The sequence below is a fragment of the Ambystoma mexicanum genome, chromosome 5q (assembly GCF_040938575.1).
Source record: "Ambystoma mexicanum isolate Mex_15411 chromosome 5q, UKY_AmexF1_1, whole genome shotgun sequence".
Taxonomy (NCBI): domain Eukaryota; kingdom Metazoa; phylum Chordata; class Amphibia; order Caudata; family Ambystomatidae; genus Ambystoma; species Ambystoma mexicanum.
In genome coordinates, this window is record NC_090933.1 from 88285844 (window position 1) to 88312964 (window position 27121).

The 27121-nt window shown below is 43.7% G+C and overlaps 1 protein-coding gene across 2 annotated transcripts in view; it reads left to right on the plus strand.

The window, feature by feature from the left end:
- Window positions 1-27121, plus strand: part of SCGN (secretagogin, EF-hand calcium binding protein) — a 447132-nt gene that overhangs the window by 278688 nt on the left and 141323 nt on the right. For both annotated transcript variants that reach the window (XM_069620566.1, XM_069620565.1), the window contains 2 exons: window positions 3432-3488; window positions 4390-4467. In XM_069620566.1, the coding sequence (XP_069476667.1) occupies window positions 3432-3488; window positions 4390-4467 (135 nt within the window). The remainder of the gene's footprint in view (window positions 1-3431; window positions 3489-4389; window positions 4468-27121) is intronic.

A 27121-nucleotide genomic window follows, 5' to 3' on the forward strand; every position in this document is an offset into this window, starting at 1 on the left:
TGATATTGGCTCTCCATTGGCATAATCATTCCTTGCCGTCAAATTACCCTTTGCGGATATTTGGAGAGGGCAAAATTGCAAACATAACTACAAATAAATCATGAATCAGGAATCCCGCCTCAAGTCGTTGCATATACCATTGTATTACGCACAGCACGGTTGAAAATAGAATTCTCGATTGACGTTGGAAGTTGAGGTCTCTGAGACTGCTTCCCTTGGTATAATCCATCTCACTGCAGAGTAAGCAGTTGTCCATCAGAGAACGCCTGATGAACAACCATCTGATAGAGCTAAAAGCAACGGACTGGTGCCAGAAAATGGAGTTAGTTTAAATGTCATTGGGGAGAAGGATAACCCAATGGGGGTCATTATAAGTATACCAGTAAAACAGCGTTAATACCAGTCTGGCAGTGTTACCGTTACTGGTGGGCTGACTGACGGAAGTACCACAGTATTACGACCTTGCACGGGTGCACTCACCAACCCGCTGGTAATGGTAATAACGCTGGACTGGTATTACTGCCAAAAATATGCATTTGCCAGAAATACTGCCAAATAAACAGCGGTATTACCGATACAGAAATAACGTCGCTGCCAGAACGGGAAGCGTAGCAGCAGCCATCTTTAAAAACTCAATACACTCCGAATCACCCATTTCCTGCTGGCATCCAGTCCCCATAGTTGTGTCAACATTATGGCACAAGACAGAAAGGCCCCTTTACCAGACCCTTAGCTCTGGAAGGCAAAATTCACAGAGTCTGAGCTAACTGCATTAGCAGATACAGTGGTGGAGCATGCCAAAGAGCTATTCGACAGCAGACCGAAAATCCTCAGCCCAGAGGAAAACAGCCATATGGGCTGACATAATGGCAAGTGTTTAGGCAGTGGAAACCGTACCCCGTAGAACCTAGGACTTTCACAAGCGCTGGGACGACCTAAGAGCGAGGGTCTGCAGCCCCGTACCCAGACACAGGAGGGAGACAGCCAGCACAGGAGGAAGCACAGTGGAACCCCTCCACCTCACGCCCTAGGACGAGATGTCAGCTCCATCCTCTGCATAGAGGAGATAGGGAGCACGAAGGCCAGAGGAAGGACCCACAGTGATGGCGGTAAGCACATCTGACACCATGATAAAGTGAATGTAGACAAACAGTGGATAATACCGCTCACTCTGTACCAAGACATACATGGTGTAGTAGTTTGCAGAGCTAATAGTGGCCTGTGGGCTTAAGCTGCCCCAGGTACTGAGACAGGTTTACCAAAACCTTGATGCGATCAACATAGATTAAATAGGGTACACTGGATTGGGCGCTAGTAGGTAATATTCATCAACTTGCCAGATTTACCTTGGAAGAAAACAATGTTAGGGTGTTGTTAAGAGTGCCCTTAAAGTTGACACATGTTTGGTCCTAAATACCTTCAACTCTCTCTTCCCAAATATCTTCCTTCCGAGCCCTTCGCTCATCCGCCTCCAACTCCCTCAGGGTCAGCCGCTTCTCGAAGCAACGAGCTGGGGGTAGATCTCTCTCCGCGGCAGGGGCCTCCCTCTGGAACAGCCTTCCTGCCTCCCTGAAACTTGAGGAGAACCATCTCCGGTTCCGGAAGCACCTCAAAACCTTCCTCTTTGCTTCTGCTTTCTCTCTCCCTCTCCCCTGCTGAACAGCTAATATTCTTCAGTGAAACTGCACTGATTCTGCAACTGGACCACTCTTAACGGCCTCGGTCCTGGGCCCAGCCACTCTCCACTTGCACTGATGCCCTGGAACCCCTCTGCACTGCGGGACTGTCTCTGTATCCCTACAGCCCCCCCTTTTCCAGCACTTGTTCTGCACTTACCTTGCACTTGCCACCAGCTGGCCCTATTTATTTATTACTTTACGCCACTTACCTTGTACTGCACTTCCCCCCTCCCCTTCCCCTTGCACTTTTCCCCCTCCCCCACCCCTGCACTTGCGCGATCTGAATGACACCTGGCCTAGTAGGATCGTTGTCTGTCTCCCCTTGTTCCTCCCCTCCCTGCCTCGTCGCGCCTTGAAACACCTGTGTATAGGCGCGTTACAAATGCCATATCATATCATATCATATCATAACCTCGTCTCATATCTTCAAAACTGGACACAAACACTACAGAGTCTATAATGTTCCCAATCAATGCATGTTGCATGCAGAATATTATACTTGGGGCCAAATGCCCAGGTTCCAAAGCAAAGTGATGGGATCCCTGTGTAGCGGCGGGATCACTGGGCCAAATGGCGATCTGCTTGGTTTGCAGCTCACCATTTTGCCCAGTGATCCTTCCACTAAACAAGCCTATAATTAACTAATCCATTTGGGATGCTGAAAGCATGCTAGACTGAGCGCCTGATTCTGAGCTCCATGTAAAATAAGAAAAGTGCCATTCCATGATGGAACAACACTTTTCTCATTTGCTCCGCACTGCATATAAATATAGCCACATAGGGCTTGATTCTGAGGTGCATGATGTAATTGAAAAGTGTCCTATGAAGGAGGAACACTTTTCTTAAACCCCATATTCTAACAACGAAGGAATGTGGTGGAGGGACATGAAAGCCTCAGCTTTTGCATGTGCCTGGTTTGCGGCCTATCAACGGCCCTGGAAACCAATCAGGAATGCAAGTCGGGACAGCAAAGAATTCTCCTGGCAGATCCCTGCTTTTGCCTATCAAAACAAAAGAGCTAATATACGGCACCTAAACCTTCACCTCTCCTGCAAACATCTTTCCTTTATAACAAATAGCATTTCCCAGACGGCACCAACACTCTTCTAATTCGCTGAAAGGTTTAGGACACTTTCTCAAATTAGAAAAGTGGCAGTCTTTTAAGAGATGCTCCAAGTGCCACCAGTGCACATATTTCTCCCACAACGAGGGATTTTAGCAGCATTTGCTGCTGTAAACCACAAATCTGCCCTCCAATCCTTCCACCCCCCCTGAGAATGGTGGTGCTGGAACTGGAGGGGAGAATGTCGGATTTCTTCACCACTTTGATCAGGAGCTCAGAATCCCTCGAGCAAAGAAGAAAGGCGTTCCTCCATCACTGAATTACACTTTTCTTTTTTTACATGGAGCTCAGAGACAGGCTCAAGCTGGATTGCAGCAGATAATCCCCTACAACCAAAGTGAAATGCTTGAGAGCCGGGGGGGGGGGGGGGCTACTCCTAACAGCAAATGCATACAAAATGGAAGAGAAACGAAGGTCATTGAATTGAATGTCTGTTACTGCCTCTGAAACATCTGTCGTAACATGCATTAAGTGAATATACAGTAACAGCGCCACGATGCCACCGGGCAGCTGGGCGCTTTATAAATTCAAATAAATAAATAAGTAAGGGGCTGGGGGATAGATATATGTATGGATTTTCCCACAGTTGGAATTTGCCTTGATTAATTTGTCCTGAATTGTTCCAATAGATTTGGAGGAAATATGATGCAGACAGCAGCGGCTTCATATCAGCTGTGGAGCTCAGAGTGAGTAGTCAATCTCTTCTTTTGATTCATTGATCTGTATTGCTACCGCACAGGGGTATGATGCTCATACCACGCTGGTATCTTGTATCTGCGTCACGGAATTCGCACCCCATCACAAATGGGTGCAACATTCAGAGAGCAAGTGGCACTGCGGTTAGTAATTACTTTGTTCTGAGATTTTCTTTATTACAATTCTAACTAAAATGTGGGCTCTCCTAAATCAAAGTTTGGAGGCCCATACCCTCTACCTGTCCTTTCAGACTGATAATTGTATTATTTGTATTTTTGAATACTGGTAAGAAATAGTATTTTTTATATACAGTATGTTTTACGAACAATGGGAAACATTTTCTTTTATATTGAAAGTTTTTATGTCAATTGTAGTTTAGAATAATCGGCAACAAAATTTCGTTTAAGTATCGTCGTTTTATGGAATGTGTGATATGTGTGGTTTTGTACTTAAAGGTTTTTATGCCGAATAAAATGTTGTTTGACTGACAGACTTTAAGGCTGGGTTAATAACCACTGATGACAGGATTCAGGGAGTTATGCTGTGTAGACAATGTTCCTTTTCTACTGATGCTAGAGCCAAAAATGTACAAAGAACCCCATTGGCCCAATGCCAACAGGTTCACCTTTATCCAATCCTGGCTGTTTCAGCCAACAACGCTTTACATGTTGTGACTTTTAGGCCTTCGGCTGGAATGGAAAAGGGGCAACTGTAAGATTCAGCAGGAAAAATGTGGTTAGCTAAAAAGTGGGCATTGGTTGAGGATGAAACTGATGACATGTGGCCAGTAGGCCACTATGCCCTTTGCAAAGATGCCCCATGAGAAACCATGTCAGAAGAGGTCACCAGGGTAAGAGCGAAATAAATGCTATCTTCCTCTTGTGTCGACAGGGCTTCCTGCAAGACCTTTTCTTGCAGAACAAAAATAAGATTTCAGACGAAAAGTTGGACGAGTACACTGATGCAATGGTAAGCAGAGTTTTCCTTATACTGTTCTATTGGTAATGCTTTTCCCATGACTGCATGATGTGTCCTGAAAACTGAAATTGAAAACGTACGCCTGAATCTGATTGTTGTGAGTCTTCACGGAAGAGAACCTTCAGAACCTAATTTATGAAGCCAGGTCAAAATTGTGTGATATGAACTGTATATTAATTTTTCTTTTCTGTTTAAGCCGCATCTTTAATAAACAAAACACAAAGTGTTGGAGTTATGGAAATTACTTATGCATTTTAACTTACTGTACAGTATAATATTTGGAAGCAAAACATCCATGAGTTGTCACATCCAGATGACAGAACATCTCAATATCAACTCTTTCTACTGGCAGGAGAGGCAGGCCCTGAAGCAGTTCTATATAGAAACAGTATGTGAATGTCATACGCATGCATGCTAGACTCATTACTTCTGCGCTAGTCTCCTGGCACTCAGGCTCCTGCAAGTGAATTCTGTGGATTATGGGCATGCCTGCGTTTCCAGATCCAGATGACGGGCTGGGTTGAGAGGGAGTTGGAGAATACAGCAACAGGAAGCACACAATCAGGTGTGAGGTGGGGTTGGGAGTGTGTTGGTTAAGGTTGGGTACATGTACACTCAATATCCCCAGTTCAAAAAAGTGGATGTGCCGAAAATACGTGGTGCCAGACTGAGATGACAATCACTTTAGAGGTGCATTCTAGCTGCTAGATCATGAACTATCAGCTGGTGTTCTCGGAGGGAGTGCCATTGGATAATTGAAGGGACAATTTATATTAATCAAGCATTTTGGGCTTTCCTGTAAGCATGGAAAAGGCACTTGCCAGGTACTGTTGTATTGGCATTAACTGTCTATTGATGGTAGCAGGTGCAAAGCGGTGCAAGTACCTGGGCATCTAATAGCAGTGCCTGGCAAATGCCTAATAGTTATACACAAGCCAAAACTGTTTGCTTTGCCAATGCTTGTTTTAACAGGACCTCAGTGAAGGACATGCACAGTGCTTATAAATCAAGTGGCTGAAGGTAGACCTGGATAAGACATTTTTATTTCCCCAGTTCGAGTTTACAACTCCAATTAATTCAGTAACTCTCCGAATACAGCTTTGAAAACACCCTGGTAGACACTTTGTGCAAAGTTTGATGGTAAGGCTTGATTAAAGAGAGCTCAAAGAGTTCCCATAAGGAGGTGGTTTGGGCGATGCAAGGACAAGGACTGGGTGGGTATGGCAACAGGGATTAGCATGGCCAAGGGCAGTCAATGGGTGAGCAAATAACCAAACAACAGCTTCAAGCTGTGTATTCCTCCTCAAATGGCATTTCTCCCTATCTGTACTCTAATGCAATAGTTTTGGCTTATAGGTGTCGCAAGTGTCAACAAACTAAAAATGAGGTAGGGTGAGCGAAACTAAGAGATAGAAGCAAGACTAGAAATATAGAAATGGTTGGAACAATGAGCAAGATTAACTGAGGTACAGAGGGTTTACTGGGAAGGAAACCGTGACAAAAGTAACAAAGAATACTGTGACTGCAAAGAAATGTCAAGGGTACTTATGGAAGTCCAGACATTATGAAGATTGTTGCAATAATTAAATAACCTTAGTCAGAGCGCAGGCTCCGCTGACAGAAATCATTCAAACATCGTTCTGGTCTAGGAAATGTCAGGGCAGTGCAGCATGCCCTGGCAGTTTACTATTACACATAACACCACCTTCTAAGCTGGAAATAACGGTTCTTATATGAAAGCAGCTCATGTGGATCAGATGGATGTAAACAAAAGTGCCTGCTGTTAGTTTCTTTCATTCGGTCACACCTCCAGCACAGGAATTTACCAGCAAGAGTAAAGATGCTACAAAATACTCCGCCTCCTCCACCTCTCCCAATTTCTCTTAAGTACTAGCGCGCGGTTTCCAAGTTCCCGTAAGTGCCCGCTCAGTGAACACTCACTCATCCAGGTGTGAAACCACCACTGAGTGTGAACTTCATGCAGAGTGTAGCACACGAGGAGACAGAAGAAACACCCAGGAAGGAGAATGTGCTGCAAAAACAGAGGGCAGGCAACATCCCAGAAAACTCTGGAAAATACATCATTCACCCTTCTCCCAACTGATAAAACAATGGAAGAGGGGTTACGTTAACACTAATATGAATTTATAGAAAAGTTTCAGTTTTACAGTAAAAGAGGAATATATGGAAGCATGTTCGATAGAATGTATCTTTTTTTCTTGGTGGATGACAACACCTTATTCATTTTTTTTAAAGAAATTACAATACATCTAAACAAAAATCTTATAACATTTCTCATTAGGATGAGAATAATGATTGCTTTTTTGTTTAAATGTATTTTAATTTCTTTAAAAAAATAAATAGATGTTGTCATCCTCCAAGGAAAAGCAAGCTCCCAATATGCAAATGACTTTAGCTATTTCAAACAATTTATCATTTTATTTGGAAGATGCATGATATATTTACCATTCGAAAATGGCCGACCAGAGAGCTTCCTTAGAGACAGTTATCCAAAATGGCTGCCTCCATGGGAGAGCTCACACAAAATTAAAGAGTTCCGAGAGGGGCAGGAATGGGTGGGAGTATTCATAGGGATTACGTTGACATGGGGCAGGGAATGGGAGGGATTACAACTGTGTATCCCTCCTCAAATATCATCTCTATTGGAAAAGCATTACAGATCCTCAATTCAGAGCCCATATTTGAAGCTCTTGTGTTAATGACAATAGTTCTGGCTTTAAAGGTAGCGCTTTCAGCACCACCTAATAGCCCAAACTAAAAATATGGAGGTGAGGGTGCATGGAGAGTCACGTACCATTTTTTCACTTCCAACCTGATGAGAAGAGCTGTCATGCCGCCATAGTGTACAGGTCCTTCAGGCTACTGGTAGAAAGGGCAGACTTCAGTTGAGGTCTCCCCAAAGGTGACAGCGATGCTGACCCTTAATGTAGGATGCTGATGTGACACGCAAATGAAGAGCTAAACATATTCGTAACAGACCCCTTTCTCTGGATCTTACTCCTCCTCCTGCTGGCCTCTCATCACCGCGTCCTGCTTTTTCACCACATCCTCCGTTTGCTCTCCTGTCACCACCTCTTGTTCTCCTTTTGCATCCTCCTGTTCTCTCACCACCTCATCCGGATGCCTTTCCTCCTCTCCCACTTTATCTCCACTTCTACCTTCTTATGCTGCCTTCAGCCTCCTGATTCTACTCAATTATTTACCTCTGTCCCTTTCCTCCAAACCACCTTCTTTTCCTCACTGCCACCTCCCTCTCTCAAGCCTCTGCCAAATCAGCTTCCTCATCTCTGCTCCTCTCGCCTCCAACAAGCTCTTTTTTTTCACCTCTGGGCTTTATAGACCTTCCCACTGTTATGGTCATCCCTTCTATTCCAGGTGAATATGATTTTGTGTATTCCTCAGGGATTGGCTCGTTTGAACGACAATTTTCACCTTGTCACAGAAGCAGCAGGGTCCCGCTGGTCCTGGATCTGTGGCTAAGCATTTATGAGGGTCAGCCGGGCATCTTGGAACGTGCATAGAACATGAGCGTGGGGAGGGTTGATACTGAGGTTACAAACATTCTGCTTTTCCCTGGTCTCTCTGATCAGTGACAATATATGGTATGTACAATCCACAGCAGTCCACATGTACTTCATTCTGATATTCCTCATGGCTATTTGCAGCGAGTAGCTGCAGGCCTGAGTTCGCTGAAGTTCTGCCTACTAGATCCCCAGACATGCTAGCCCAAAGAAGAGCCAAAGGGTAGTACTATGATCCTCTGCAGCTGTAATATCAGACTGCCCAAGCCCTTTGACACAGGAACAGGTTCAGATCGTCCATAATGGGCAACAGGCTGTTGACCCACCACTAATTATGGATGAGCCCAACCAGCCCAGTGACAACACTGAGACCTCCTCTAGCTGCAGTAAGCTGCTGAGGGAGGATCCTGGGTTTACAGTCCTCAGCACGCATGTCCAATGGACCATGAAAGGCAGGGGGCGTTTTGCTTCCCCAATCTTTAACGGCTCATTGGGGATGCTGGCTGGGGTACTGCAGACCTGAATGTGCCCTGGGGGTACTCTTGAACATCCGCACACATTCAGTGCCCCTGTAGTAGTGTGAAGGAGACGCTCTGGTCTTTCACCTTTCTGGTTTCTGTAGCTTGCTGCGTGAGAGCTGGAGTGCCATCACGTCAGGCAGTCTGTAGTTACACTGCAGGTCCAGAAATGATGTTTGTATGTACGTATGCATAGGTTTCCATCTGTAAGTATGCACACGTGCATGAGAGAGTGTATATTGTATAGGTGCGTATGGGGATGAAGGAGAGTATGAATGCTGTGTGGGTGCATGTGTGCATGTGTATAAATGTGGGATGGGTTTGTATATGGATCAGAGAGTGAATGTGTATGTAGGAATGGTGTGTGAATCTGCATGTGTCTGACCAGGATCGGGCCTCTGATTGGGGAGGGGGCATCAGAACATGTTTTTTTTACAGGGCATAGAGGGTAAAGCCAATATAAATGCTAGTCTGATTTTCATTGGTGCAGCCAATATGGATATGATTTCCTATTATGGCATGGCATTTGTTACAAGGCATAAAGGGTGAAGTCAACATGATGAGTGTTATAATTTTGCTAGACTGACGTTCATTAGTTCAGCCAGTCTAGTTATGTTTTCTTACTGTGGCATGACATTTTCTACTGGTATGAAGGGTCAAGCCAGTATGAAGATATTTATTGCATTGCTAGACTGGCCTTCATTGGTGCAGCCAGTCTGGATATACTTTTACTGTTGCATGGCATTTTATACTTGACATCAAGGTTAAAGCAAACACGATAAGTGTTATTACATGGCTAGACTGGCCTGCATTGGTACAGCCAGTCTCGACATGTGTGCTTACTGCGGCATGGGATATTTTGCTGGCATAGCCCAAAGGAGTAAGTTCTTATATGGGGATCGATGTGATCAATTTGGCCTGCATCACCTACCCGCCTCTCCTCCCTCCTTACTTTTCGGCTGCGCACTTCTGTGTGTGCCTCCAACTCATCTCTGTCCCTGCGGCATCAATTACCTTCCACTATCGTAGCTCGTAACTGGGACTGCAGGGTCCTTTTTAATAAAAAATCAATTGCATCCTCCCCTGCAACCCCCATCTCCCATTACACCGAACAAGAAGAGCGGGGGACACCCCTGCAACCCCCGCTCTCCTTATTCGGTGTAATGGGATTTCTTTTTGACCTTCCTATTTGTTTCTGCTTTCTCTCCTCCTCTCCCCTGCTGATTTCCTGGCTGAAACTGTAACTGCATTGGTTACCTGGCTACCCTCTGTTCTCGGGCCCAGGTCCCCTCCCCACCAGTTGCACACCTGCAATGCCCCCTGGAAACCCTTGCACTCAGGGACTGTTTCTGTATCCCTGCAGCCCCCTACCTGCACTTGAGACCTGATGTCTGCACTTACCCTTGCAATTGCCATCAGCTGGCCGCATCTTAATTTTTTGTCTTTATTTATTTTATTGTTTATCATATCCACCACACGGCCCCCTCCCTCTTTCCCCCTACACTTTTCCCCTTCTCCCCTCCCCTGCACTTGCACGATCTCAATGTCACCTGGCCTAGTAAGATCGTTGTCTCTGTCTTCCCTCTGTTCCCCCTCCCTTGCCTCGTCGCGCCTTGAAACAGTTGTGTATAGGCGCATTATAAATGACATATCGTTTCAGATCCCACTTTTGCCCCTTACCAAAATTCTGACTATGGATTCAGTCTGAATTTTGGTATTGATCAAAAGTGCAGTAATTGTACTGGTCGACATTTTGGTATAGTCCTCTTATATTGCATCACTGGCATACATTGGTGCAGCATGCTTGGACATTTGTTTTTATACTGGCGCATGTTGTGTGAAAAGTTGGCTTGAAAATGTGTTGGAAAATGCTAATATGCACTGTTGGTGACGTGCTTCTAATGGGTTTTTTCTTGCGCTACCATACAAAACCAATTGTAACTGTGGCTTTTTACATAATTTTTCACAGAAGATGTGCTGTAAAATGCGCCATTTTAACCCATTATATAAAGAATTTTCTCAGAGGAGAAACCCTCTGAACTCGTCTTGATTGCTTTGGCTCCCTGGCTACGCTTAAATGCTCCCACATATTCCAGGCAAACATTTACTCCCTTCAAATTAAACAATTCACCACCCACCATTGCCCGGGAAACTGTCAGACTTTAATTTGTCTCCTCAAGAAGATTGGCATGACTATGGGGTGCTGAGATGCAGGAAGGGACACAAAGTAATGGCTGACTTCAGGAAACTAAGAATTCGTCAAGTGAAAGCGACTTTAAATGCCTACCTGTTACAAGCCCCTCAAGTATTCTTATGTTCTTCCCTGGTCTTTCTGCTCAGTGACAGTATGCAGTTTGTAGTATTCTTGTGGGGATTCAACCAATGGAAGTCAGAAAGTCATTCATTATTATGTTCCTCATGGCTCTCTGCACCAGGTATATGCAGGGCTGACTTCAGGAAACTAAGCACTCCCAAAGGGCCAGCGACATTCAGATGCAACCTGGGAAAGTCCCAGAGGATCCTCTTCATGGAACTCCCGGGCCCTGGATCACATAGTGGGGGCCGGTTCCTGGCCACATGATCTATCCTTCTCCAAACCTCAGGGCCCATCAGATCATTTCATCACATATCTCCACCTTTCTTCCAGCCGACCCTCAACAGGGTTGTAACAGTGTATTTGGTGATGGAGTATTGTGGCTATGAAGCTCCTCCCTACTAGACCAATTCTTGGTTGTCTTGTTTCTCCCCTCCTAGCAGTTATGTTCCTTTAAGGGTTTTGTGGGGAGTGGTACAGTCACTCAGGATTATTCAGAATGTTAATGTCCTTGAAACCATCTGTCGGACTGGGGTAGATTTATTTATTTATTGTTTGCTTGTTAGGCACTTATACAATAAGGATATACTGTTTCAAAGCACCCACAGGGTAGGGAGGGTGTGAAATACATCACAACACAATATTTAAGAGCACAGGGGGAAGAGGGAGAGGGACAAACCTACTATGCCTTGTGATTATTCAGAATGTGCAAGTGCAGAAAGGAAGAGGGAAGAGGGGGTAAGTGCTGGGGAGTCCGAGCTTGTGGGTGAGCCATGGACGAAGTGCTAGGAGTGTTGTGTGCTGTGCTAGGAGTGTTGTGTGCTACACGGCCAGGGCCAATGGAGGTGTAAGTGCGAGGCTCCAGAGCGGAGGGTGTGCAGATGCAAAGTGCTGTGGATAGACAGGAGCTGGGAAGAATTGGTGTGGGAGGCCAAAGCCCTGAAAATGCATAAGGGCCACAGAGAAGGAATCAGCAGAGGAGAGAAGGGGTAGGAAAAGAGGAAAATCTTAAGGAGCTTCTGGAATTTGAGAATATCCTGCTAAAGGAACAGGGGGAGGGGGAGGCTGTTCCAAAGGAGTGATCTGTCCCAATCATTTACTTTTTAGTTAACCCAGCCATGACTGCTATTTCTGCTTTGAGGTTTTCTATCTTTGTTTGAAACTGCAGTCAGGCCTTAAGTTGCACAACTTAGACTCTGTGTATGCAGGCTATATCGGTGCCGGATTGCAGAGGAGAAGCCCGTCAGGATAAACCAGGTTGGCTCACAAGACACTCTGATGTCTTCCTGAGTCAAAAGGGCTTGGACCGTCTGACCTTAAAGCCACAGAGGAACATAGTACTGCTCTTCTCGTATGCCTTCGGCCTGTGAATCTTGTTGAACAAGACTGTCTTGCGATTCACTTCATTCTGGGATGAGACACCAGTCCACCTCTTCCTCCTCGCCCTTTAATGCTGGAACACAGTAACAAGTATTTATTGGCTATGAGGAATGGTGAGTAGGGCAGTGTCAGGCAATCTGTTCGATATTGCCACTTTAATCTGCTTTGTTCGGTTGTCGAAGTTATTACTGTCTTCTACTCAGACAGGCAGGTTAGAGGACTTGGAAGGCGACGGTGGTGGTAGCGAATTCCAGACCACAATTTCCAGTCCCATCTTCTTCCACTGTTGAGCCTGTTGGTGCCCAGTAGCCTTTTGAATCCCTAAATCCAAGGTGGCCTTGTGTAGTTGTCACACAGGCTGTTGCAAACTTGCAGGTAGGAGGCTACAAATTGGTCCTTGACAACTCTTCCTTTCTTACTTCATAGGTTCACTTCCCATTCTACCTCTCCAGGATATCATGTATCCTGTAACTCATCTGGTGCTGTGTTTCTAGTGGCAACATCCAAGCTTCTAACCAATCCTTAAAACTTCAAGTCACAACACAAGTATTGTCTCTGTTTAAGGAATTCAAAAATGTAAAGTAATTAATGTTATTAAGCTTGCTGGGGGTAAAACAACCCTAGGTCTAGGTTGTCAAAATAATTACATCGAATAGTGTCCTATCATTGAGGATACTCCTATCCCCTGCAAACCAATAAACTGAAATCCGTCAAACGTAAATGTTCTTAGCCAAGTTAGATTATTTTTAGTATAGAAATTAAAGAATTAGTGTCTGAAAAAAAGAGTTATAAAAACATATGCAAAATGAGCAAACTTCCAGCTGGTAACTAAGAGAGTATTTTATAAGCAGAATGTTTAAATTTCAATGTAGAAGATTCCACTGCTTGAAATCTTTGCCGAACGCGTTTCAGAATATACAGATCCCCTAATTAGGAGCTTGAATTAAGTTGATTTGATTGAGAATGGCATTACTGTAATCAAGTTTAGAGTTTATCAATTATCCAATGGCTGCTAATAAATCTTTTTTCGCAGTGAGATAAAAAATAGGCTGCAGAAGTATGAGCTGGTAATAAAAAATAAAACGAAATGCACTTTCCTGTCTCACTGATCTGCAGATTGTAGTTCAAATTAGAGTGCCAAATGCAGCCAAGATGTTTTACTTCATGCGTGAAAGAAATAGGAAGATCAAAAAGGGCAGGGCAAGAGGGGTGGTGATGTGAGTCAGCCAAAAGATGTTTGGGGCTGAATAAAAGAACCTCTGTTTTTGGAGGGGTTAAGTTTCAACCATTTTGCCAACATCCAGCCTTGCATTTCTTGAGCACAGTCAGATATTCATTTGATTGAATCTGATGAGTTGTTAATCCTGACACAGATCTGTATATCATGGGCATAAGAGTGGAAACGGGCCGAATTTGGAAAAAATGCTCAATAGTGGTCCCTTGTAGACATTAAATAATATAGGTGAAAGGGGGGAAGAGAGAGAGAGAGTAAAGAGCCCCAATTTACACCTGTTGGGTCCAATCAGACAGGAAAGATGAGAACCATCGTAGGGAATTATCCGACACTTGGGCGACTTTGGTCAGCCTGCATTTCAGAATATCAAAGTCAACTGTGTCGAATGCCGCCATAATTGGCTTGTACAAACTATTAAATTAATTTTATGAAGTTGAAATACCTTAAAATCCAAGCTTTTCACTGTTTCTGGTGGTGTTGTTCCTTATCCAACCCCAGTTTAGTATCACATCTCACGGCATATCATAAGGCATCTGCTAATCTGCATTAGGTAGCTGGAGGGCGGATTGCAGAGTCCAGGTAAGAAAGAATGTGTCTGATGTATTGTGCCCAAATATCGTTGTCTCTCTTACCTGCTTCTGCAATTCGTCCAATAGTACAGAAGAATGCATCTGGATCTGGCACTGGTGCAAACATCTGGTGTATAGTTTCCAGAAGTTCTGCGGCTTGGGCGGGGTGAGTGACAGCAGTTTTTAATGGTTTTAGGACTGCTAGCTATCTTGTCACCAGCTTGGCCAGAACCCTTTCTCAGGAAAGGTAACATCTGGGTGAGTAAAAGATAAAACTCTTACAAAAAAAAAAAGTTAACACATTCCCTGAAGATCTTCCTGCCCCCTTCAGTAACCCACTTAATGTCAAAGAGCTCCATAAATTGTGGTTTAACTGCTTACTGAGGGATCATGTCTTGTAACAGCACTTTCTCCTTCAATGGCATCCTTGCATTCCTCCATCATAAAACAGCAAGACAACTGAATGCTGGTCTCTTTCAAACCTGGGCTCCCCTTTTCCAAGATCCCTTCAGATCAGGACAATCCCAGGATCCCCTCAAACACCCCATGTAATGACTCCAGGGAGAAGAGTGTGTCCATATGCCATCCTTGTAAGCTGGCACCTCCAGAATTAGCTCCTTAGCATACTTAACATCGCTTGTCCTAGGGAACTCAGGATGCTCATGTAGGGCTTCCAGATTTGTGACAGGCCGAAGTGTCCCATTTGGGATGACTTCCCTGAGATTCCTCGGGCACGCTCGACAGCCATCACTTTAGTTATCCCCAATTGCACTTCCTTTCCGAATCTTGCACTTTGAAACATCAGCGCCCACAGACTTCTAGAGATCCAGGGGGATGCTTTAACCCAGTTGCCCACTTTTCATTGTCACTCCCACGCCTCCATTGTCGCATCTTCACTCCTCTCCTTGCTGTTCCTCGAGCATCCCAGGTTCAGCCGCGGCATTCTACCAGCTCTGCCACCACACCCGCCCCCTCACTCCCCATCCAATCTCAAGCTTGCCCTGTGCTCAAGTGTAGCTAAGCTTCATAATCTCTGAGAAGAGGTCTGCCATTTGGAAAAGTCCCTGTCAGCTCAGGGAGAGCACTCAGGTCACACAGTAACTATATCCACAGCATCCATTGATCCCAAACTCTCAGTCCAGAGTACCATGGTGCCTCTGCACTCTGAGGCTATCCGGAATAAGCCCTTTTAGCTGGAAACAAAAATCAGAGCCTCCTGAATCGGTGCAGTTGGCGGAGCCCGCAGGAAAAGCATCCATCTGGCTGCCCAGCAAGCTCCGCCCCAAACAAATTATGTTGTATTTTATTTGTAGAATTTCTTTATGTTCTTTGATGGTGCTCACTTGTTAAGAGAGCCCTAGTATCACAGGGTCTCTTCTCACAATGTCCAAGCGAACAAGAAAAAGCCACAGAGTTCTATGCAGAATGTTTGCACTCTCTGAAATAAACATTCCTAAAACATTGAATACATTTATAAAAGGTTTTAATTGATTCTTTACATTTGTGATTGGTGTAATGTTTTTGCTTTGGAATATGACAGCTTTCAATAAAGTATTCACTCAGTGAAGATAATCTAAATCTACAAAGTTAAAAGGCATAGAAGAGAGAAGGTAGAACCCTCAATTGGTTTTCATCGTTTCTTGGGAAACTGCATTCATCAGGACAAACCGGAACTTGCACTCTCCAGACTCAAAACTACAAATAGTCCGAAATGATGGCACTAATCGCACAGTAGGATTTAATAATGAGACAATCGCGCCAAAACTGATGACCTTTCACTAGCACCACATACTGGTAAGAGCCCATTTGTTGACCATGTTCCTGGTCCAAAAACACCTCTGCGGTTGCACTCCAAGTTCTCCAAGTCCCTATCAACTACCCAGTCATTTCAGATTAGCCAATTTACATTTTATATTCATCCACCCAACCACATAAAATAGATTTGGTGGCATATGGGTACACCTACATATTTAAGGCTCTGCTCACTTTAAGGCCCTATCACCACAAATTCAAGCAGAGGAAGAAGTCCTCAAATTCCAGATTAGTAAGCTCTTTCATCTTCAGCTCACGTTACAGTGAAGACATCCCAATTGAAAAGTATACCCTCGCTCAAGCCCAATTTTTAATATGTGAAACAGATCTCATCATTGGCTGGATATGAGGCATTCCTCACCCAGGAACATTGCCACTTATAACCAAGCAAATGCTTAAAACTGCCTCCAACATCTACTGTTTGCTTAGTGTTGGTTCCGCCCACACTAAAGACTTTTCCAACCAAGGGGTGCCCTCATGGAGGACATTCAGGGCCAGCAGGTTGTAACCTCACTCCTCTTAGTATGGGTTCTGCCCACACTAAAGCCTTTGTCAACCATCAGAGGCCCCCTTGGAGGACATTCAGGGCCAGCAGAATGTAACCTGCCTCCTCTCCCTGAAGATACACTCACAAACATTCAGGCACTTTAAAACTCACTTGCATTTTTGAATTGCCTCTTACTGAACAAAGACTGCCCCCGATGGCCTGCCATGCTCAACATATCTCAAATGAATAAATAATCAATATATACTGCACTACACTTGCCGGTGTCTTTCATGCAGTAACTCCTTTCACTTCCAAAATGCTGCTCTATGTATTTCAGGATCCTATGTTCTTTTCGTAGGAGTCAGTGTATTTTCCACATTAAAATTCAGCTTCAGCAGAATAGCCTAGAATCCAACTGCCTTCTATTAGAACACATCAGAGAGAGGTTCCTAGTTGTAGACTATTGGATAGAGGTCCTCCATTCACTATAACTTCTTTAAAGAACTGTCCTGTTTTCTATGTCTGGTGGTAGACTTATCTATGAATGGAAAATAATGTTCTCAAATCGGAATAGACAAATGGGTATCTCATTCTCAGCATTCACCAAAAATGTTCACTCACCTTGGTACTTAGAGAACACTTTAGCCATAGGAATATCAAGTTAAAGAAATTATTTTTGTAGTCTCTAAGTCAAGTGTTTGTGTCTGTGCAGACAACACACTGTCAGTCAGTTTTCTTAATTTTGAGGTAGTAGGAAATACCAAGAGGCTTATACCACCTCAGTAATGAGTAGGAAAGTGTTTAATCAAAAAACAGGATGACCTTCATCAAGGACTCACCCCCCCCATACACAATGATTTGGACTTTGACTTCCTGATTAGGTATAGGTTCTTGCGCAATAATGTGAATTTGGGACTCATACCAATAGTTTAATTTGTGACCAATGACAAAAAGCTACAAGAGAAAATGTTTAATGATTAATGACCTCTATCTTGAACAAGCGATGACTGTGGCCAGGATTGAAGAACAATCTGCAACATATACCTAGACCTTGGCTACAGCTAATAAGGCAGAAGTGAGCAGCCTCCAGAACAAGACGCTTAAACATCAGCGACTACTACCCAGAGAAAAGCACTTGTGTCCCAAAGCAGGTGGGTAAGTGGTGAACCCCACCAACAAATCACATGGGGCATGGAGCATATGTGTATGTGTTGTCTGTGGGAATAGTGATCACTTAGCCAGAAATCCACATTGTCCGCGTGCAACAAATGTAACAAGAATGGGGATATGGCCAACATTTGTAGAACAAACATGTGGTTGATCAGATATTTATATGAGGAAATATGCTTGGTGCGGGAAGAGATGAGTGATTTATTAATAGCGGCTGTTGAAGAAGAAAACATTTAGGCTCCCTGGTGTGAAATCAAGATAGATTGGATGATGGCTGATTCATGATCTCAGTATACAGTTATAGGAGCATTGATGTCCCCTAGGCTTGGATGGATGATCTGGCAAGTCCTGATATCAACCCCAGGGCATACAGAGGGGTGGCCATAAACATATATTTTTTTTCTTTTTTTTTTTTAAATTTAGCTGAAATCAATCAACTTTTTAAAATTTATTGTATAACATTTTAAACATAATTAATACAAAAGATATAACATTCTACATTATTTACATGAGCATGGATATCAAAAACTTTCAAGGAACATGTTTTTTAACACAAACAGCACTAGGTTACAGAAAGGAAACATTCTAAGTTTAGTTATACATTTCAACTTGAAATAAGAAGAATTAAATGCAGCAATGTCAGTAACCTCTGCTTATGCATCAATTTCATCAACAGTTTTTTTTTTTAGAGAATCCATTAATCATTCAGATGAAGAGCATTAAGGAAATTCACTGATGCTATATGTACACTCATATTAGCAGAATTAAGTAAAAAAGCCCATCTAAGGTTCGGCTGTACATTTGCAACTGTAATCATGTGCTTTGCGTAAGACTTATTTCTTAATGGAATCAAAGCTACGCATTCTATGATAATGTGTTCCACAGTTTCTTTTTGTGTTAAGTCACTACAAAATCTACAGAAGTTCTCTGCCATGCTAATTTGTCTATGTTGGGCTAAAATATCACGAGTGGGCCAAAGAGTAAGTCGCATTCTCAGAATTGCCATGCAAACTTGTGGAGATGGAGATTTTGACAAATAGGCTTCCACAATCCCCATTTTCTTATCAACATAGAATTTGCTGTTAAAATGCTTATATTGTAAACATAATGCACGAGTCTCAATCCAGTCATGGAGAAAGATTTTCTTTTTTGCTCTCACGGGATTCATTATGAGTGTCTCAACATTAACATCTGCCACAGCCATAATTTGATAAACATATTTTGTCCATTTCTGGATAAACAAATAACGCGATGTCAACAAATATAAAGACAATGTAGCAAGAATCGACTCTTGATTGGTATTTACAAGACATTTTCGAAATAATGCACATAATTGCCAATGATATTTTGAGCTTAACGATGTAAGAGCAAGCTCGTATCTCAAGCATGGACCAGGAGTTGATTGTGGTACATTTAAAATTTGTCTCCAAAATTTGGCTTCCAATGTATTCAAACATTTAAAGTTGGTAACAGCTCTTGCCTCCAACCCATACAATAAAACCGGTGTTACTTTTTTTTGCCAGAAGTGTAGCGCTGGGTTGATAGTAAAATTGCCATATTTATGGAGAATTCATTTAGTTTGGGATATTGCTGAGGTCAATTTATTTTGCAATGTCTGAAGATTTTCCATGGCCAATGAATTTCCTTCAAATTGTAAACCCAAGTATTTGTAGTTGGGAACAATATCTAATATGATACCCTTGACCATCCAAATATATTTGCTTCCCTTAGTTGCTTTATTGGTATATGCTAATATCTGCGATTTGTTTACATTCATCGACAACTCATTCTCATCAAAATAAATAGGGAGTGCAGATATTAACTTTTGTAGACCTGTTGGGGTCGACAAGAACGAGATCGTCAACATACCATAATGCTTGTATGGCAATTGAATTCATTTTAGGTGAATCAGATGCTATAGTCAAGAAAATATCTTTTACATCGTGGATAAAGAAGTTGAAGAGGGCTGAAGCTAGGATACACCCCTGCTTCAGCCCTCTTGATGTTCGAATAACCGCAGACAGCAGACCCATAATAGTCAAACGGACCTGTACGGACGTCGAAGAGTGTAAGGCAAAAATGATGTCTATCAGATACTGAGGACATTGAGCTTTGTGGAGTTTTTCGATTAACTTCACGCTGGAGAGCAAATCAAACGCTGCATTTAAATCAATAAATGCAAAGAATAAGGATGTCTTTGTGTTTTGCGCTTGTTCTTTTAAAGCGTTGAGGATCATTAAATTAACTACAGTCCCCAGGCCAGCAACAAAGCCTGTCTGATTTCGATCACGGCAGTTACTTGACTGTGTCCATCGGTTAAAGTCCCTTAGGACGAGCCGATTAAATATTTTACCTGGCGGGTCCAATAAAGCTATTGGCCGATAGTTTGACGGTGTTCCATGATCACCCTTTTTAAAGATGGGAACTGTTAAAGAGGTGCGCCAAGAGTCCGGAATTTTCTGCGATCTGAGAATGCGTTGGAAGATGTTATTCAAAATTACTGCCTAGTGTTTCGGGTGTTTTAGCATATAGTTGGTGATGCCATCAGGGCCAGCAGCTCGTGATGATGAAGACTTTACTATTAGTTCCTCAATTATGGCCTCTGAACATTATAGGAACCAAGGAGTTGTGAGTTGCCTTTTATACTGGAATGATTCGAAGGACTTGTCAGCATATAATGAAGTAAAATGTGTTATCCATTGGTTTTCAGAGACTCCATTTAGTTGGATCTGGAATTGTTTATTATTTGCATTTGCATTTAATAATTGCCAGATTTGTGAGGCATTTGTATTCGATGTTGCTACCAGAAATGCTTCTCTATCTTGCTGATACAATTTACCTTTGTGGGATCTGACCCAATTTCTATAGTGTGATTTTATCACTTTGCAGGCTTTGATTCTCTCGATCCACTGAAGTTTTCCGGTTGTTCTTCATGCTTTGTGATATTCTTTTTTTGCCTGTTGCGTAAGCGGGTCAAATGTGTGATTATGAGATCTTTTGGTTGGAATGTAAACGTTTTTGTATAATGACAGAGCATCTACATATGAGCGTGTTTGGTTGAATTTATCTTGCATCTTCAGTGTTTCATTTAGTGATATCAAGTTCTTCCGGGACCATTTGAAGCGAGATTTAGCGTTATTAACGCTTAGGGCTTGAGACATCCAGTGTCGCTCTCGCAGAACCTCGTGATTAATCCTGGGCCAGATTAACATTAGCATATGATGGTCACTCCTCGATTGTGTTATTATCTTAAAACTCGTTGACAGCATAAAATGTGCCTCTGATAGGTATATATAGTCGATGGTAGTTGATGAGGCTCCTCTCTGCCATGTCACCTGAGGTGGAATATCACCAGGAAGTGATCCATTAGCCATTCTCATTCCTATGTGTGTCATAAAGCTATTCCACTTATTAATCTCTTGAGTTTTTTTCTCTTTAGTGGTTTTGATGGGATCGAGATTGAGATCTCCAGCTAGTATGATTGATGTTATTCCTTTCGTTTTTGCGGTCAATTCGAAAAGCTCTGACAGATCTTTATAGAAGAGGCCATCAGATATGGCTGCTGGATTTCTATATAAGTTAATTAGTGCCAAATCTTGAGAATCAACTGTAATTTTGACAAGTTGGATGTAATTATTCGGGCTTGCCCACGGTTGTAATTTTAGCCCCGAACTGGATTTTACGGCTACTAAAAGGCCTGCCATAGGTCGACCCTTTTGCGCGGTTACTGCTGGAATAATAGATACCTCGTGATTGTCCCATATTGGCGTGATAGCTGTCCAAGTTTCTTGAAGGGCAACTATATCTGCCTCTGTAAGGTTGTTATTCGGTTCCGTTAGTAAGTGAGCATATCCCCTTGTGTTCCAGCTTACTAATGTAAGAGAGCTTTGTTTTTCTTTGATCACTTTTTGCTGCAATAATGGTTATGCTTGAGGTAAGAGTGGATGCCCTGTAATAGTTTGTTCTAAGGTGCAGTGCATGCACTGGCACTCATTAATGGAGGGTTTTGTGCTTACTTGTGTTTCACTCGGTGTTTCACACATCCTCCTTTCCAGATCTTGGGCCAGCAAGAAGCCCATTTTAAAGAGTTCCATCCTCGCTTGCCATAAAGTATTCATCACCTGACCAGATTTCATCCATAACCGGACTATGGCTAAGTTCACATCACAGATGAATTCTACTTGCTCAATATCCGCTGATGTTAGATCTTCTAGTTCAGAAACGTCATTAAAGATGTTAAGAACACTTGCTCTTGATAGGTCATATTGCTGGTATGGGGCCGCACGGCATTTCAATATCAAAGTATGGTAATTTGCAAAGGCCTTTTTTTTAAGATCCATCTTTTGCTGTTTAGGTGAAGGATCTTCAGATATGGATTGAATTTTAAATGAAGAATTTTTTGCCAGATTGCTAGACTTTTGTCGTGGTGCAGAGTCTCGAGGGGGGAGACTGCCATTAGAAAATGTAACTTTTAGTTGTGTTTCTTTCGGTTGAGCAGGGAAATTCAACATCTGAGAATGTTGCGCAAAATAGGCTTCAATCGCGGTCTTAATGGTGTCATTCTGTTCGTTGAACAAGCTGACAAAAGTCGTTTCTCTTAATGACACTGGAACGGACTTCTTAGAGCTAGGTTGATTTGGTTCTTCAAATCCTCCCAGCCGATTCGTTTGTTGTTGAGCTTCGCAGGCATTTACTGCTTGAGAATTGGGTTTCACAGCATAAACTTCTTTCTCTATCGACGGTGCTAGCGGCTTAAGTTCATTTGACCGTTGAAGAAGATATGCATCCACCGCAGTTTTAATTTCATCAATCTGATGATGGTTGTTTTTTATGAGAGCTGCTTGCTGTGAAACAGCTAGCGGCGGGGCAAAGGTTGATATATGTGCAACTTCCTCATAAGAACTTGATGGATTTAGTTTGTTGTGATGATCCGAATTCACTAACTCAAGTGCCGTAATAGGTTGATTTAACGGAGAGTGGTCCGTTAGTAATTGAGGCTGAATTAGCATTTGATTTGGAAGAGCTTGCTTTTCAACCAATGGTTTGACTTTGCTCGAAAGTTCATCAAGGTTCTCCCTGGGTTTTGTTAAGTCTACCATAGGACTACGTGATGGAGGATTGGTAGCTTTAATGTTTCTCTTAGTGAGTTGGAAAGGTTTAGTAACAAGATGTCTTGCTTTACCCTTGGGATGAGAAAACATCATAAATTGCTTTATTAGACTGTTGATTAATTTTTGTGGGATTGTTGTCAACACTTATCCATGAAGAGTTCGGGTCCACTGTTTTCGGGACATCATCTGCAATTGGACAGATGATGTGTTCAAAGTCAGGAAGACTTCCCGGGACCATCGAAGGTATTGTCAAGATTTCCACACACCTAGACATATCATTTGCAAATAAGACCTCCTGTTGAGACCGCTCTCTCTGATGCGGATGTGCTTGGATCCATGAGGTGATGTGATCCATCTTTTCGGATTGTAAGTTAATTTTTTGCTCAAGGGTTTCAAAAAGCTTAAATAAACTTTGAATGGTGGTGTTTACCGCCACCAACGTGATTTCCAAAAGCCCTGAATTTGTTGGAGTTACAGCTTTTTCTCTCGGGGAGGCACGATGTCTCGGCATAGGTAGTATATATGAAGCAGCCACGGAGATGGAAGAATCCATTGAGCAGCGCTAATGATAATCTGTAATAGCGGATCACGCAGACGCGCTCTTTCCCCGTGTAACAGTATGAATCGACACTTCTGAGAATACCTCTTCATTATCTTCATTGTCTTTGGCATCTGAGATTTCTTCTATTTGATCCAATTGAGGTTTCGGTAGCTTATCTTGTTCAGATTGCTTAAGCGTTTGTAGCATGGTATTATCAGACACAGGGAGTCCCTCACTAATCTGAGGTTCCACATCAGAGTTTTTTGGTATCTCTGTAGGTTCGAGTTGTGAAGACGGATGCATAGGATCCTGAGCCCTGGGTTTCAAAGGGATTTGTTTTTCTTCATGCTTCTGGGAAATAATCTCAGAAGAACCATTTGAACCTGAAAGAGGGGGCATACCTGCTTCAGTGAGGTGACCCTTCTGTGGAGTAGAAATGGTAATGTTTTGTGGTGTATTTTTCAAAGTAGGGCAAAATTGCCTAATATCCTTACTCGCCGCTGGAGTTTTTAATCGAGATTTAGCTCGCGGCGTTAATATAATTGATGTAGATGATGATACTCGTTTTAAATTGCTTTTAAATTTACTCAAATCTGCTCGCAAAGGCGAGCAAGTTTGTGTTACTGAATTCGGCATATTGGATTTAAGAGTGTAAGGTAACATACTCGTGACAAGGATGCGAATAATGAAGCTAATGCAAGCTAAGGCGCTAGGTTACTACAAGGGTAGTACAACTAAGCCAAGTAATGACAGTAATGTTAGCAACGTGTCATGAACTAGCATAAAAATAAATCAAATCCACATGCGCATTTAACCTTGCCTTGTGTCAGAAAAGCATTATAAATAAAAGATAAACATAAAAATAAACTCAGAAGTCCCCTGGCCACAAAGCCGCAACTCCGTGGCTAAGCGTCAAAGAGGGATTTGAGGGGACTTGCTTGGATGTGCGCGTGCGGTGCGCGTGCACAGCAGATTTTATAGTCCCACCTCTGTAGGCAGCCAAGCCTAAAGAAATAAACACACACAACGTTTTAGAAAGTTATTTTAGCACTATAAGTGCTATTATAAAAGTCAATATTAGTTGATGGAGGGTTCACCTTCTGGTATAATGAGTCCTTGTCAGGCTGTACTTCTAAAGGATCCAAAAAACGCGACCAAACACAGGAGTAGCAGCAGCAACAGTCTCCTGCGGCAAAGCAGGACTTGTGGGGATTTGCTTGGGTGCGCGCGTGCGGTGAGCGCGCACAGCAGATTTTATAGTCCCGCCTCTGTAGGCAGCCAAGCCTTCTGGTATATTGAGTCCTTGTCAGGCTGTACTTCTAAAGGATCCAAAAAAACACGACCAAACACAGGAGTAGCAGCAGCAACAGTCTCCCGCGGCAAAGCGGGATTTGAGGGGACTTGCTTGGGGGCGCGCATAATTATTATTTTTTTTTAACTTTTATTTATTCAGCTCGGCAGCACAGATACAGGTGAGTAACAACAGGGCATATAGAATCAAAACAATGCAAACGTTACAGATTCATATGGTAAATACAAAAGAAATAAATAAGGGAAAAAGGATCATCATATGCACATGGGGGACACATAGAAGGTCAGCACAAGGGTAGGTGGGAAATAAATCAAGGACCAACTGGGGATGAGCGAGGAGAAAGAGCTGTGGATGTAGGATCTGAATCGGTGTCAGTGGGGGACATAAATGAGCGAAACTTCAACCAAATAACTCTAGGTCTGGAGCGGGCAGGCTGTTGTATCGCCCAGGACTCTTCGGTGTCGGAAGCCCACGTAACTGCCTTGAGCCACTGTGCGTGAGTAGGAGTGGTAGGCCGAAGCCAGCGAAGTAAAATTGTACGCACAGCTAGCAGCATACAGAGGCCAGCTAGTTTCCTGGAAGCACGGTGGAGCTCGGGGAAATCGTGAAATAGGCACTTCATTGGGGATGGGGAGATAGGGTATTCGAGGATGGACGACACGGTGGAACACACTGCGCTCCAGAATTGAGTGAGACGGGGACAAGACCAGATCATGTGGATATAGTCAGCATCCTCATAGTCACATCTAGGGAACCTAGGGGAGGAGTCATTCGAAATGCGATGTAGCCTAGTCGGGGTGTAGTGGTACCTGTGGAGCAACTTAAATTGAATTAATTTGAATCGGGAGTTGAAGGAGACCCCCTGGATACGTGCGCACATATGGGTCCAACGATCGTCGGTCATTTCCAGGCCGAGATCTGTCTCCCAGGAGCGCTTTAGTTTGGAGAATGCAGGGGGTGATCTGGTTTGAAGCAAGGTGTATAGCCTAGAAATGTTGCCCCACATAGGGGAAGGTGAGGATAGTTCAGTGATTGCAGGCTCATCAGGTGGCAGTGCTGGGAAGCACGTATACTTGTGTTTGAGTACTCTACGGAGGGATGAATATTGAAGCCAAGCGGAGGGTCTCCGCCTAAGGGGCAGTGGGAGGTCAGGCCATTCTATGAAATTACCCTGTTCAAATATGTCACGTAGCAATTCATAACCCGCCTCAGCCCATGTACGAACAACCCGAGGGAGGGACTTGTGGGACCTCCGGGAGAAAATTCCAGATTGGGAGGTTACCATGAAAAGGCTGGGCGGTGCCCAATATTTGCCACGATTTGGATAAAGCCAAGTCGTGCACGTAACTGGATCCAGTGAGGCTAATACCATCGGCATGGGTGTGATCACCAGAGACCGGATGTCGCGGTCACTGACCGATAGCTTTTCCAGTTTGACATGGGGAGGGGGGTCTGATATATTAAACCAGTGCGCAATGTGTTGTGCTGCCAGGCAGTACTTGAGGAAGTCAGGTGCCCCAAAGCCGCCAGCCTCCATCGGGGCAGCAAGGGTCTTGAGCTTAAGACGGACCGCACCCGAGTGCCAGAGGAAGGTATTAAGCGTGCGTGTCAATGCCTGAAAGAAGTTGGCTCCCGGCCACTGCGGGACATTGGCAAATCTATACAAGAGTTGGGGAAGCACCACCATCTTCAGTACCCCTATCCTACCTGCCAGTGAAATCGGAAGTTTGTTCCAGCCCTGTATTTTTATCATAAGGTTTGTAAGGTATGCTTGATAATTCTCCTCCAAGACCCGTTCAGTGTGACGCGACACCACTATGCCTAGATAAGTAAATTTAGACTGTGCCCATGTGAATCCCATGGTATCGGGAGGGGGAGTGTGCTGGGAGTGAGCGGGAAAAGGGTTGATTTAGAGCAGTTCACTGTGAGACCAGAGATACGACCAAATAGAACAATATCCTCTAGTATTGGAGCCAGGTTAATTTTGGGGGAGCGAATGAAGAGGAGAGCATCATTAGCATACAGGGAGACTATTTCCGAAGAACCAGCGGTACGTAGACCCCTATGTGCGTGGTTTTGGCAAAACATGTCCACAAACGGCTCCATTGCCACAGCGAAGATTAAAGGAGAGAAGGGGCAGCCCTGTCGAGTGCCCCTAGCTATATGGAAGAGGGGGGAGCAACAGTCCTCAGTGCGGACTCTGGCAACGGGGTGGGAGTAGAGTAGCCTAACCCAGGAGAGAAAGGCAGGGCCGAATTTGCATTTGTCGAGTACCCGCCAGAGATACCTCCACGAGACTGAGTCAAAAGCTTTCTGCATATCAAGTGTCACAGCCACCGCGTGTACACCTGGGCTCACTCTACTTATAATGTTGAAAAGACGTCTCAAATTCAAGGAGGTGGAGCGTCCCGAGATAAACCCCGCCTGGTCTGGGTGGATGATATATGGCATGAAAGGGACAAGTCGTAGAGCGAGTAATTTTGCATAAATCTTGACATCACAATTGATTAATGAGAGTGGGCGGTAAGAGCCGCACTGAGTGGGGGGTTTGTTGGGTTTTAGTAAGACTGTTATGGTGGCTTTGCGGAGCGAGGGGGGGAACTGGCCTACCTCCACCGACTCCTCCCAGAGAGCAACTAGACGAGGGAGTAGGAG